General features: G+C 35.7%; 1 protein-coding gene across 1 annotated transcript in view; it reads right to left on the bottom strand.

The window, feature by feature from the left end:
* LOC126883167 (cdc42 homolog) overlaps positions 1-12,976 on the bottom strand; it is a 75,967-nt gene that overhangs the window by 19,955 nt on the left and 43,036 nt on the right. Inside the window, exon 4 of the mRNA XM_050648416.1 lies at positions 361-470. Within this exon, the coding sequence (XP_050504373.1) occupies positions 361-470 (110 nt within the window). The remainder of the gene's footprint in view (positions 1-360; positions 471-12,976) is intronic.

Raw genomic sequence — 12,976 nt, 5'->3', positions numbered from 1 at the left:
GTTGGCAGTTTTATTCATAATACAGTCAAACCCGTTTATTAGAATACCGGTTTTTAGAATATCCCGATTTAAGTAATAAAAATTTCAGGTCGCGAAACCAATGCGAAACCGTACTAGCTACCAATGATCGGATATTAGAATACCCCGGTTATACGAATATTTTGCTTGATACAAAGGTTATTCCGATAAGCAGGTTCGACTGTATTCCAGAAACTTATTCCAGATCAAGTACTAAGATATAAAATAAACTTATTTAACAGTAAAACCGTTGATTGATAAATACTGACCTCTATTATTTATCAATCAACGGTAAAACATTAAATATTGCAGAAATATCAATAAGAAAACCGTGTATGTTACCTTTTCTTTGACATTCTCAAAAGAGGACGGACTAACAACTGAAAAACATACTAAGAAGACATCTGTTTGTGGGTAGCTTAAGGGGCGTAGTCTGTCATAATCTTCTTGACCTAGAATTAAAATTTTAGGTTTAAAAAATGTTTGGAGCAGAAGTAAAATGGATGTACACTATTGCCAAATATTATATGATCGAAGTCAAACAATAAGTCACGCACTCAATTTTCCCTTGTTGCCATATTTTACATTTGAAAAAATATATAGGGAATCTAATCAGATTTTCTTGATATGCCATTCCTATTATAGCGAGAGAATTTCATTGACGAGTATATATGATGTCATTATTATATTTGGTGAGATGGTAAACGGTAACTGAAGTATATCATAATATTGGAAGTTAAATATAATGTCAAATTATTGTTTTCAAATTATATTTTATTTATTTAGTTTGTATTTTAATGACAGTTTATTTTTAATTTCACTTTCCCTTCCCTATCCTTGGTCGATTAGGTTGGTAATAGTCTTGTAAGGTAGGTTTAATTTTAAGAAATTTTGATGGCTAAATGGCACAGCTCCCAAAGGTCATAAAAGAAGAAGAAAAATAAAACAAACAAATATCTTAACCTAAATCACTATTATTAAATATCTTAAATATATTATTAAATATCTTAAATTAAAAAGATAAAGATATAAAAAGATATTAGACCTCCAAACGATAAAAGTTTTAACCCTTATGTTATAATATTGCCTTACCTGTAGGGACTGTCTGGTCCTATAAGATGTTCCTACTAATATATATTTAAAAAATTGAGGCTTTAGCATTTGGAAATATTCGATTGCCCAGAGCAAGACAAGAGTATTTCCCTGGTGTAAGCTGGGCGAATTATCCCGAGGGATATAACCCAATAAAGGAAGAAGAAGAATAAGAAATATCTTAACCTTCTATAGGACAACATGACTTTGACACATATACAGGGTGAGTGGGGAGGAACTCCCCAAACTTTAAGACTGTATAATATACGTAATAAAAATTAAAAATAACTCATATGTTGTTATTCGATTTTCATTTCTTTCCGAGATACGGAGTGTTAAAATTTTTCTTACAAACTGACTACTTATTTATTGTTCTAAAACCGGTTGAGGTATGCAAATGAAATTTGGTGGGTTTTAAGACGTAGTTATTGCGCATTTTTTGACATACAATTAAGAATTTTATATTCACCATTGGCGCGCGTACGGGTAATGGTCTGAAATTTTTTAAAGAAAACAAAAACACGAGACAGATATTTCAAATTAAAAATTATTTTTTAATTCCCCGTTCAATTTCTGAGAAACAATATATCTTACCGTTTGTACATACGACGCTTCGTTTTCATGCAAAAATAAAACATCTTAACGCTTACAAAGTATTCGAAATAAGTTTCTACACATTTATATAGAAACTTCGTCGAATACTTTGTAAGCGTTAAGATATTTTGTTTCTTGGATGAAAACGAAGCGACGCATGAAAAAAAGGGAAGATAGGTTTTTTGTCACAAATTAAACGAGGAATTCTCTGTCTTATACTCTTACACTCTGTCTTGAAGGAACAATATAAAGAGAACTTGGTACATAGGTTTCTCTAGACTCTAGATCAGGGGTGGGCAAATACTTTTAAGCACGGGGCCAAAATGAAATTTTCAAAATGTCTGCCGGACCGAGCGTACGTACGCTGTGCACAAGTGAATGTTTTTGGTGGAGTTTTTCCCTGTCCAAGAAAAAGTATCATTTTAAATCATTTGGACAAAGAAATTTGTCTCTTAATAATAGGTAATAGTAATAATAGTGAAAGAAAAGCAATTTATGTTTTATTTCGATTCAGAGGCAAGGCATAATCTGCAGACAGCGCTGTTTCTGGTATCACCGTCGTCAGTACAGATGCCTACCCGCCTCTGAATCAATACAAAACCAAATTGCCTTTTTAAGGGAAATTTCAAAGATAGATTGGAATCCCCTCTGAGAACGCTGCAGCGACATTCTATTAAAGACAATAGAAACTAGGAAGGTCTCAGATACAGAATACATTATTAAAAAAATAATAATATACATTAATTTAAATCTAGAAACCTTCTTTATTAGAACCATTCTTTGTTGACATCCTGCATCTCTGCCTTCTACAATTTACAAGGCAAACAGACGACGAAATAGAAAACAGAAAGGATTCTAAAATATTCAATCACATCCCGTTTTCCTTCATAGGTACGTCTGTACCTTTTAGGAAAAGGTACAGAAATGGTTCTTAGAAATAAAACATAAATTGCCTTTCTTTCACTTCTATCTTTACTCAGATTGTGATTACTAACAACCATTTCTTGTACCTTTTTCTATATGAAGGAAAACGGGATGTGATTGAATATTGTAGAATCCTTTCCGTTTTCTATTTCGTCGCCTCTTTGCCTTGTAAATTGTAGAAGGCAGAGAAGGAGGATGTTAACAAAGAATGGTTCTAATAAGGAAGGTTTCTAGATTTAAATTAGTGTATATTATTATTTTCAATAATGTATTCTGTATCTGAGACCTTCCTATTTTCTATTGTCAATCATCATCATCAATGGTGCTACAGCCCTATGAAAGAGCCTCGACCTTCCCAAGTCTATTACGCCAGTCAGTCCTATCCATTGCCAACCGTTGCCAGTTTGCTGCGCCTATTTTTCTCCCATCCTCATCTACACCATCCTTCCATCTAACTTTTGGCCTACCCCTATTTCTACCACAGGTTGTGACATAAGGATTCTTCTAGGAGGGTTGTTATGCTGTGATCTTGCTAGATGTCCTGCCCATCTTAGTGTTCCTATTCTTATAAGAGATACTACGTCTTTACCACCAAATATATGTTTATATCTGTGGTATACCTCATAGTTGCACCTCCTCCTCCAAATACCATTTTCACAGATGCCACAGAATATTCCTATCAGGATCCTTCGTTCAAATATAAGCATCATATGCCTTGGAGATGATCCATCTCTCCGATCCATATGTCAACACTAGTTGTATAAGGGCTTTGTATATGGTTATTTTTGTTGTTTGGCTTAAGCTTCTGCTTCTCATATGTCTACTCATTCCAAAATAGCATTTGTTCGCTAGGATTATCTTTCGCTGGATATCTTCCCTCATGACGTTCTCCTTGGCGATCAGGGAGCCTAAGTATGTGAATTTGTCCACCACTTCAAAGGTAGAGTTATCAACAGTGAATTGGTGACCGATGTTGCTGGCTCTATTGTTGGGTGTTGATGTCCATCTTAGTTTTCTCCTCGTTTACTTTCAGGCCCATATTTTTTGAGGCATTTGAGAAGGTGGTATACATTTCTTCTAGTTTGCGTGTTGTGCGGGCAAAATTTGGGATGATTTATTAAAAATTTCCTCTGTTGTCTATTCGGGCATCTCTGACCGCCTTTTCCAGAGCTATGTTAAAGAGGAGACACGCCAGCGCAAGGTGGTATACATTTCTTCTAGTTTGCGTGTTGTGCGGGCAACTAGGTCCACGTCATCTGCATATGCCAAAATTTGGGATGATTTATTAAAAATATTTCCTCTGTTGTCTATTCGGGCATCTCTGACCGCCTTTTCCAGAGCTATGTTAAAGAGGAGACACGCCAGCGCATCTCCCTGTCGCAGCCCAACATTCGTTTCAAACGCCTCTGATTGTTCGCCCTGTATTTCGACTTTGCAAACGACTTTACGCATTGTAGCCTTAACCAATCTTATCAGTTTATCAGGGATGTGGAATTCATCCATGGCTTCATACAATTTACTCCTTAGGACACTATCATAGGCCGATTTAAAATCTACGAAAAGATGGTATGTGTCAATAATGAATTCATTGGTTTTTCCAGTATTTGCCTTAGCACAAGATCTGGTCTGTTGTTGATCGACCAGGCCTAAAACCACTTTGATATTCTCTAAGAAGCTCCTCTGAATGTGCACTTAGGCGACCATATAAGATACTCGAAAATATTTTGTAAGCTGTATTAGGGAGGGTTATTCCCCTATAGTTTCTACATTCCAATTGATCACCCTTTTTATGTAGCGGGCAAACGATTCCAACACACGACTCTTCCGGGATTTGTTCCTCATTCCAGGCTCTCAGTATTATTTTATATATTTGATTAGTCAGAGTAGCACCTCCATATTTAATAAGTTCCGCGGATATACCATCACTTTTATTGTCAATAGTAATAATAAATTGTCTTACTTGGATATACATCCGGACAATTTGTGCCCAATAAAATTAATATATCACGTAATTTTTAAAGAAATTTCGTCCAATGTTTTAAGTCATAACAATGATCCAGATAAAAAATGAAAATATTAAACAAGTGGACAAAATGAAATACTTGCGAGTCTGCATTATGGAAGATCTAAATCCGAAATTAGAAATTCAATCAAGAATAGAGCAATCAAGAGCAGCCTTTTTGAAAATGAGGAAATTTCTGAGGAACCAAATACTCAATCTGCAAAATCCGATATCGGATGCTAAAATGTTATATGTATACCTACACTCTATTTGCTCACCCCTGCTCTAGATGTAAGTTAAAACACTAGTGAACTTGGAGTCTACAACTCATCTTCCCATGTTAGTATGCCTAATATGCATAATATAATTAAAGACTTGTGTTAAATATGATAATAAAATGAATTATTATATAAAAAATTATTGCATAATAAAAAGAAAAGAATTGAAAGAAATATACTATACACGGTGTTTCATTAATAATTGGAAATATTTTAACTGTAGATTCCTACGCTCAAAATATTGAGGTTTAACCCAAATCACCTAGTCTCTAAATGTTTCCTAAGGGAGCTAGGTACATAGAGAGAGCTCTTTGAAGATGACGTCTTGTAATTACTTTTTTAAATACCTCCAAAAAGCTTCTATTTAGAAAAACGAAAACTGGTATGTCTATTTATTTTCCAGAGATCAACCGATTCCATAAATTGCGAATTTCTAGAACCGGTCACAGGCGCCCGTTTTGGGTAGGGCAACGGTTATTGTATGATATAACTTTTTTGTCTCTAACTTTTATGCATTCTTGATACTGGATTATTAAATTGTGAGGTATTCTAGTACTAAAAGGTACTCTTGCTTTAAGTCGGTAGGATACACCGTTTTCTAGAAAAATTGATTTAAAATTTTTCACTTTTAGAATTTGAAAACAATTTTCAAAAAAAAACTATTTAGAAAAAGTAAAACTGGTACGTTTATTTATCTTCCAGAAACGGATCTATTTCATCAATTGCGAATTTATATTACCGGTCACATGTGTCCATTTTGACTACGTCAGTTTTTCAATCTTTTTGATTTCGCGACCCCTTTACAGGTTGAAACATTCTGGCGACCCCCTGGTGTCATAGAAAACCAAAGAAATAAATTAATTAAAAACTACATACGTTAGGTAATAAATTTTTTTCTATTTTGATACATTTATCTTTTATTCACGTGGGCCAACAATTCAAGAACAGCCAACATTTTGCTTTGCAGTTTGACGAATCTACAAATTAATGTTTCCGAGTTTGTAGTATTTATGGGCTTTGAAGCAGATGACAGTATCATGGAAGAAATTTTACTTTGCAAAGCACTTCCTGCAAACACTACTGACCAGTGTTTATACGATATGTTTTTTTTATGCAGTTGTGACTACCATCTTGATTGGAAAAAATGTATCGCTATTCGTAGCAATGGCGGTTAAGCTATGACTAGCAAACATAGCGGACATAGTGCAAAATAAAAACGACAATGCCAAACATATCCTGGACACACTGTTTTCTTCATCGACAGGCTCTAGCTTCTAAGGTAGTATCTTTTGATTTAAATGACGTGCTCAAGGATCTAATAAAAATTTTAAATTCTATCAAAGGTAAACCTTTGCAAACCCGGCTATTTTGAACATTAACAATTCACAACTAAGAGCTGAAATGTTCTTACAAGATGTAAAATCTAAATATGCTTATCGTTTTTCTGACCCTATTGGCTCTTGAAATTAGTATTTTGGCAGATCTTTACAGCCATCTTAACAATTTTAACAAGAACCTTCAAGGAAGGAAAGATAATATTTTAACAGCTAAAGATAAAGTAAAAGCATCTCACGCAAAACTTCGTTTGTGGTCAACCTCTCTGCAAAACAATATGACTCTTTTCCATGTGTTCAGAAGATTGATGAAGATAATTCAAAGTTTTCCAGTATCGGCTCACATTCCTTGCATCATTAGGAGCTTGCATAATTTACACGAGCAACTTTTGACATACTTTCCAGACTTGCACTCTTAAGCTGACAATGGGTGTAGATGGATTTTAAACTCTTTTTGTGGACAAATCAATAGATTTGGCTGATGTCACCAAAAAAATGAAAGAATGTCTTCTAGATTTAGCTTCTGATGACATGCTTAAAATGGAATTTTATTCGCAAAGTGTCGACATACTTTGGATGTAAAGAAAACACCAATATCCAGAGCTGTCAAAAGAAGCCCTTAAATTTATTAGTGCGATTCGCCACTTCATACTTGTGTGAACTGACATTTTTTTCAATGGTAGACATTAAAACTAAAAAGAGAAATAGACTGCAATTATAAAATGATTTGATTATTAGCCTTTCAAAAATAGAACCACAATTTGATAAACTTTCGAAAAACAAACAAGCACATCCTTCCCACTAAAATTCTGTTTTAAGAGCCTCAATTTTTTCTTTCAGTCGGCGACTCCCCGAGAAAGAGAAAAGATTTAAAAACACTGGGCTAGGTCAACAGTTAGTTATTTTATCGCATTATTTTTTGTTTCTTTAATTTTTTAAGAAATTTTGACACTAATATCTGTTTTTAAACCAGGAGGAGTAATTCAAATTGACTGAATTGACCGTATTGTTTGTTTGTAATTGGTCCAACCTCAGGCCAGTTTACTCTACTGTTATGAAATTTTGACACTATTGAAATTTATGAGATTTTGACACTATTGACATTTCATAGGTTAATTAGTCATATCGGCGATGTAAATAATTTTTGTGTTTCCTGCTGTATAAAGATAAGGATATAAACACCGAATAGCGATAAAGGTATTTATTGATAGAACCGACACTAGGGTAATTCTACCCCGGGAGTACTTCCGAACACTGACTAATTACTGATACGCGATTAGCTAAAGACTGATGTAGACTGATGAATGCTCTTTCTCTAGGCCAGATATCTTGGTTTTATAGAAGCTTAAATTGGGTCATTGGTGACACGATGCCCGCGTGATTTGTATATTTAATTAAGGTAAATAATTCTACTTTTGTCAGCACTTTCGTGTCATTTCCAAATTATATTGTTGATAATTGACCAATTTGGATCTAAACTAATAATCTACGTGTGTGAATATAAAAACAAAATAAATTCGTGCAATCTACTGGGTGGTATAATTATTCTGTTCAATATCGGATATGAATTCTGAATATTTGTTATTGGACATACTGCCCGCCGGAAAAGCGGTCCCAAGTGTCAGTGTTCGAAGTTTACAAGTATAACATAATACATTAGGTTACAAAGATAGGTTAATATAATGTGTGATGTAAAGACACTAGTCTTTGAACAACTAATACTTTTCCAACTGCAACACCTTAGGTAATAAATCAAGTTAAATCTGAATCAGAATTTAAATCAAAACATTCAAATGAAAGTTTAGGTTAGGTAAGGGTAAATTAAAGGTATTGAGTGGGATATGTTTCAATATGTTAGTTAAGAATAATATTATTATTGTATTATTTTATTATTATTATCGAGTACTATTCGTTAGTTTATTATTAATGTTATAGATCGTGCTACTAGCTCTCGGACTATTTTTATATCCTGATATGCTTTGCCTTTGTGTTTGTTATTGTAGATACCGTTGTATATTATTACATAACATACCAGCTGAGTTTTTGTAAACTCGTGTTATATGACATGATAAATATATGTAGGCTAATATTTCCTAAATGCTGATGCATTTTTTAATTCCATCCAGCCTTGAACTACATAAAAGTTATTTTACTGATTTTTATTATTAGACGATTTATTATTAGAGTATTTAACTATTGCAGTCACCTTTATATTGTCCTTTTGGATGACCATAAGTGAAGTATTAAATTATCAACCCTGTAGTTGTATACAAAAGTTGTATAAGGTTTGTAGAGAAGTGTAGAATAATAATCTACTTTCTATAGTTAGTAGATTATTCCTTGGGGCGAGGCAATAAAAATCCCCACAATTTGCAGCTTTATAGCTGATTTCCAAAAAAAATATCCTAATTCCATAATTCCAAGTTCCGTTTGCTTATTTCTCATCATGTACACAATCTATTTTCGTGTTAAATATGCAGATCCTCAAACCGAGTGGGATTCGTACTACCACCCTAGGCCTACCTCTTTAGCATCATCACACACGACTTAGTTTTCAACCCTTAAGTTAATCCCTATCTAGTTCGCATACACTTCCGAAAATTTTGCATCCGGCACCGAATTCTTTTGTCGCTCACGGTGGTTGTAAGTCACCTGAGTCCATTGTTTATTTCTACTTCCTTTTATTTCTACTGTCAATGCCTCGCTTACTGACTCCGCCTTCCTTTGTCCTTCCTCTAACTTCCCTATTATATCTATACAGTTTACGATTTCTGTCTCTTGACACACATCCTGTATGCCTTGTATCATACCTCCTATCAGTTGGTGCTCCTTTTGAACTCTTCCTTTTTCGATTAGCACCTTTATTCGGAATGTTCCCCGGTCTATGTAAACCTCTCCAAGGTCTTCTGTAAATAACCCTGGTTCCGGATTGTATATTTTATACAGTTCTGCATTCATGGGTTTTAATAGTGTTAAAAACATTATTGCGATTAGTATTTTCTTCCATCTTGAACCTGATGAATTCTTTGGTTTTTCCTGTTTCTCTTCTTCCAATTTTATCAGCTTATGTATAGGCCTTTTTGTTATTTTCCCGTTTGCCTTTCTCACTGACACTACTCTGGTTAATCCCTCCGCTCCAGGGTGTGTTTCTATTACCCTTGCTAATGGCCATCTACCTGGAGGTGTATCCTCTTCCTTAATTATGACTATTTCTTCTTTTTCTATGTTTGGGTGCGTTTTATGCCATTTATTCCTTTGTTGTAACTGTTGCAGGTGCTCTTGCCTCCAAATCTTCCAGAAATCTCTTTTTATTTTTTCCAATATTCGCCACCTTGCTGGCATCTTCAAATACGTCGTGAGCTCTTCTTCCCGATTCAGTGATACGATTTCTTTCCCTATAAGGAAATGAGCTGGTGTAATTGCTATTTTCCCTTCTGGGTCTTCTGATGATCCACATAATGGTCTCGAATTCATACAGGCTTCTATTTGTGTTAGCACCGTACTCAGTTCTTCATATGTTAATACTGTTTCCCCTATGATTCTTTTCAAATGATATTTCATTATTCGCACTGCGCTTTCCCATAATCCTCCGAAGTGTGGCGCATGTGCAGGTATGACATGCCACTGGGTGCCTAGTGCAACTAATCCTTGTTTTATCTCGTCCTCTATGTTTTGATTTTCCTTTTTTAGTAAATTTGCCGTTCCTACGAATGTGGTTCCGTTATCACTGTAAATGTTGATGCACTGTCCTCTGCGTGCCGTAAATCTTTTGAAGGCCGCAATAAATGCATCCGTAGACATATCACTTACTACCTCGAGATGTACTGCCTTTGTTGACAGACACACAAATACTGCAATGTATCCTTTATAACTCCTTTGTCCTCTGCCTTTCGTAGTACTTATTTTTATCGGCCCGGCATAATCTATCCCTGTATTCGTAAAGGGATGACTCGGGTTCACTCTGTCCTCCGGCAGGTCTCCCATTAACTGTTGTGCTACTTGTCCTTTATACCTCCTACACTTTATACATTTAGTTAATTGATTTTTCACGGTTCTTCTTCCGTTTATTATCCAATATTTCCTCTTTATGTACTGTAATGTCTGTTGTAGTCCGCTATGTAGATTTCTTGTATGACTCTCCGATATAATTAATTTTGTTAGTGCACTGTCCTTAGGTAAAATTATAGGATGTTTTTTCGCGTACTGTAGCTTCGTGTGCCTCAGCCTTCCGGTGACTCTTAGAATCCCTTGTTTATCCAGGAATGGTACCAATGATGCTAATTTGTTCTTCCTGTCTAGTTGCTGTTTTTTCTCCAGCTTATTGATTTCTTGCTTGAAGTTGTTGAGCTGTGTGAGCTTTATCACTTTTAACAATGTTTCCTCTAATTCTCGGACTGTAAGTTGTCCTTGATTTGTGTCCTTCTTTCTGCAGTTGTTTGCAAATCTCATGCAATATGATACTACTCTTCTCATTCTTTCTAAATTCGAGAATCTCTCGCATATGTCCTCCTTTATCGTTACCATGTGCGCCGTTACTTTCGTTTTGACTTCCTCCTCATTTGTTTCAGGTATATCCTCTGCCGTTAGCCTAAGTGCTTGTTTACTCGTCAGCCACGTTGGTCCCTTCCACCATAACTCTGCTTCTAATAACTCTGATGCGGTACTTCCACGTGAGAGGATGTCCGCTGGGTTTTCTTTCGTATTCACTTTATGCCAATTTTCTGGTCCTATAACTCCTTTTATCTCCTCTACTCTGTTGGCGACGAACATTTTCCATCTTTTTGATGATCCCTTTATCCAAGCCAGGGTTATTGTTGAGTCCGACCATGCATATATTGCCATGTTCTCCCTGTTCAATGCTTGTAGGGTTTTCTTCATTAAATTTGCTAATAGTACCGCGGCACACAATTCCGATCTTAGTAATGTCGTTTTCCCTTTCAATGGTGCGACTTTAGATTTTGCTATCACTAGATTCGTTTTAATTTCCGGGTCTAACACCCTTGAATAAATTACCGCTCCATATCCTTTCAGAGACGCATCTGCGAATCCATGTAGTTCTACTCTGCTTGTTTTATTTAAATTGTTCCACCTGGGTAATGTTATTTTCTCAAGATTTATTAATTGTGCCTGATATGCTTTCCACCTGCTTTGTTGCGTGCTAGTTAATTCTTTATCCCAACTGGTCTTTTGCTCCCAAAGTTCTTGTATGAACATTTTCGCCTGAATTACTACTGGTGCTATCCATCCTAATGGGTCACATAGTTTTGCTACTTCTGACAGTATGTGTCTTTTCGTTATTTTCTTTGTCGTCGTTATTTCTATCTTGAATCTGATTGTATCTTCTTTAGGTGACCAATGTATTCCTAACGTCTTTCGTATTTCTTCTTGCTTGAATGCTTTTGAGTCTACATTCCTCATTTCTTCCGGTACGTTCTCCATTATTTTTTCTTCGTTGCTCAACCATTTTCTAAGTGTAAATCCACCTTTCTTGAAAATTTGTATTAGTTCCTTTTGGGCTGCTTCTGCTTCTTTTAACGTCTCCGCTCCTCCTAGTATATCGTCTACATACATATTTTCTTTTATTATTTTCGATGCTGTAGGGAAATTCTCTCCTTCATCCTCTTGTAATTGTTGTATTGTTCTTAACGCTAAAAATGGTGCTGCGGCCGTGCCGTATGTCACCGTCTTCAATTTATATTCTTGCACTGGATGCTTTGTGTCCTTTCTCCAGAGTATTTTTTGATACATTTGGTCTTCTTCTGCCATTCTGATCTGTCTAAACATTTTCTCCAGATCCGCTGAGTATGCTACCTTATGGGATCTCCATCTCAATAGTATATCTGTCAAATCCTGTTGTAATTTTGGCCCCGTGTGCATAATATCATTCAAGCTTACTGTTGATGAGCTTTTACTTGATGCATCAAACACGGCTCTTATTTTTGTTGTAGTACTGTCCTCCTTTCTCACTGGATGATGAGGTAGGTAGTAACCGCCTCCTTGGTTTTCCGCTATTGCCATATGACCTTGGTTTTCATAATCTTCCATGAATTGTCTGTAATTCGCTTCTAACTGTTTGTCTTTTGTAAACGTCCTTTCTAGTTGCATCAATCTGGCGAATGCCTGCTGCTTAGATTCTCCTAACTTTGTGACGTCTTCCTTAAACGGAATTCTCACTTCGTATCTCCCTTTATTTCTTTTTACTGTCTGTCGATACATTTCTTCACATTCTTGCTCTTCTACTGATAAACTTGTTTCTTGATTCACTTCTTCTAATTCCCAGAATTTCTTTATTTGTATGTCCATTTCTTGTCTGGATATCATACAGCATACTTCTGCTTTTGTAGTCTCCCTTTCTCGTGCTATCCCCGAAACTATCCAACCTAGTTTGGTGTTTTGACTTAGGAGTCCATTACTTATTCTGTGCATCCCTTCTGTCAATATGTAACTATATTCTTTTACTCCTAGCAGTAAGTCTATTTTTCCTACCCTGTAGTATCTTGGGTCTGCCAGTAGTACATTCTTCTCGTTATAGTCCTGTAGGATTATGTCCTGTTCCGGTAAATCCCTTGTTATTTTCGGTAGTACCAGTGCCTCTATTTCCATGTCGAAGTCACTTTGGTAATGATTTCCGATCAAAAGTTTCATACTCCAGTTGGCTGTCTTTTCCCCTGACGAGCCTATTCCGGATATGGTCGCCTGTATTGGCTGCCTTTTTGTTCCTAGCGCCGTCGCCG

This window comes from Diabrotica virgifera, chromosome 4 (genome assembly GCF_917563875.1).
Source record: "Diabrotica virgifera virgifera chromosome 4, PGI_DIABVI_V3a".
Taxonomy (NCBI): domain Eukaryota; kingdom Metazoa; phylum Arthropoda; class Insecta; order Coleoptera; family Chrysomelidae; genus Diabrotica; species Diabrotica virgifera.
The sequence above is the reverse complement of the archived record's forward strand: the minus strand, read 5'-3'. Positions and strand labels throughout refer to the sequence as shown.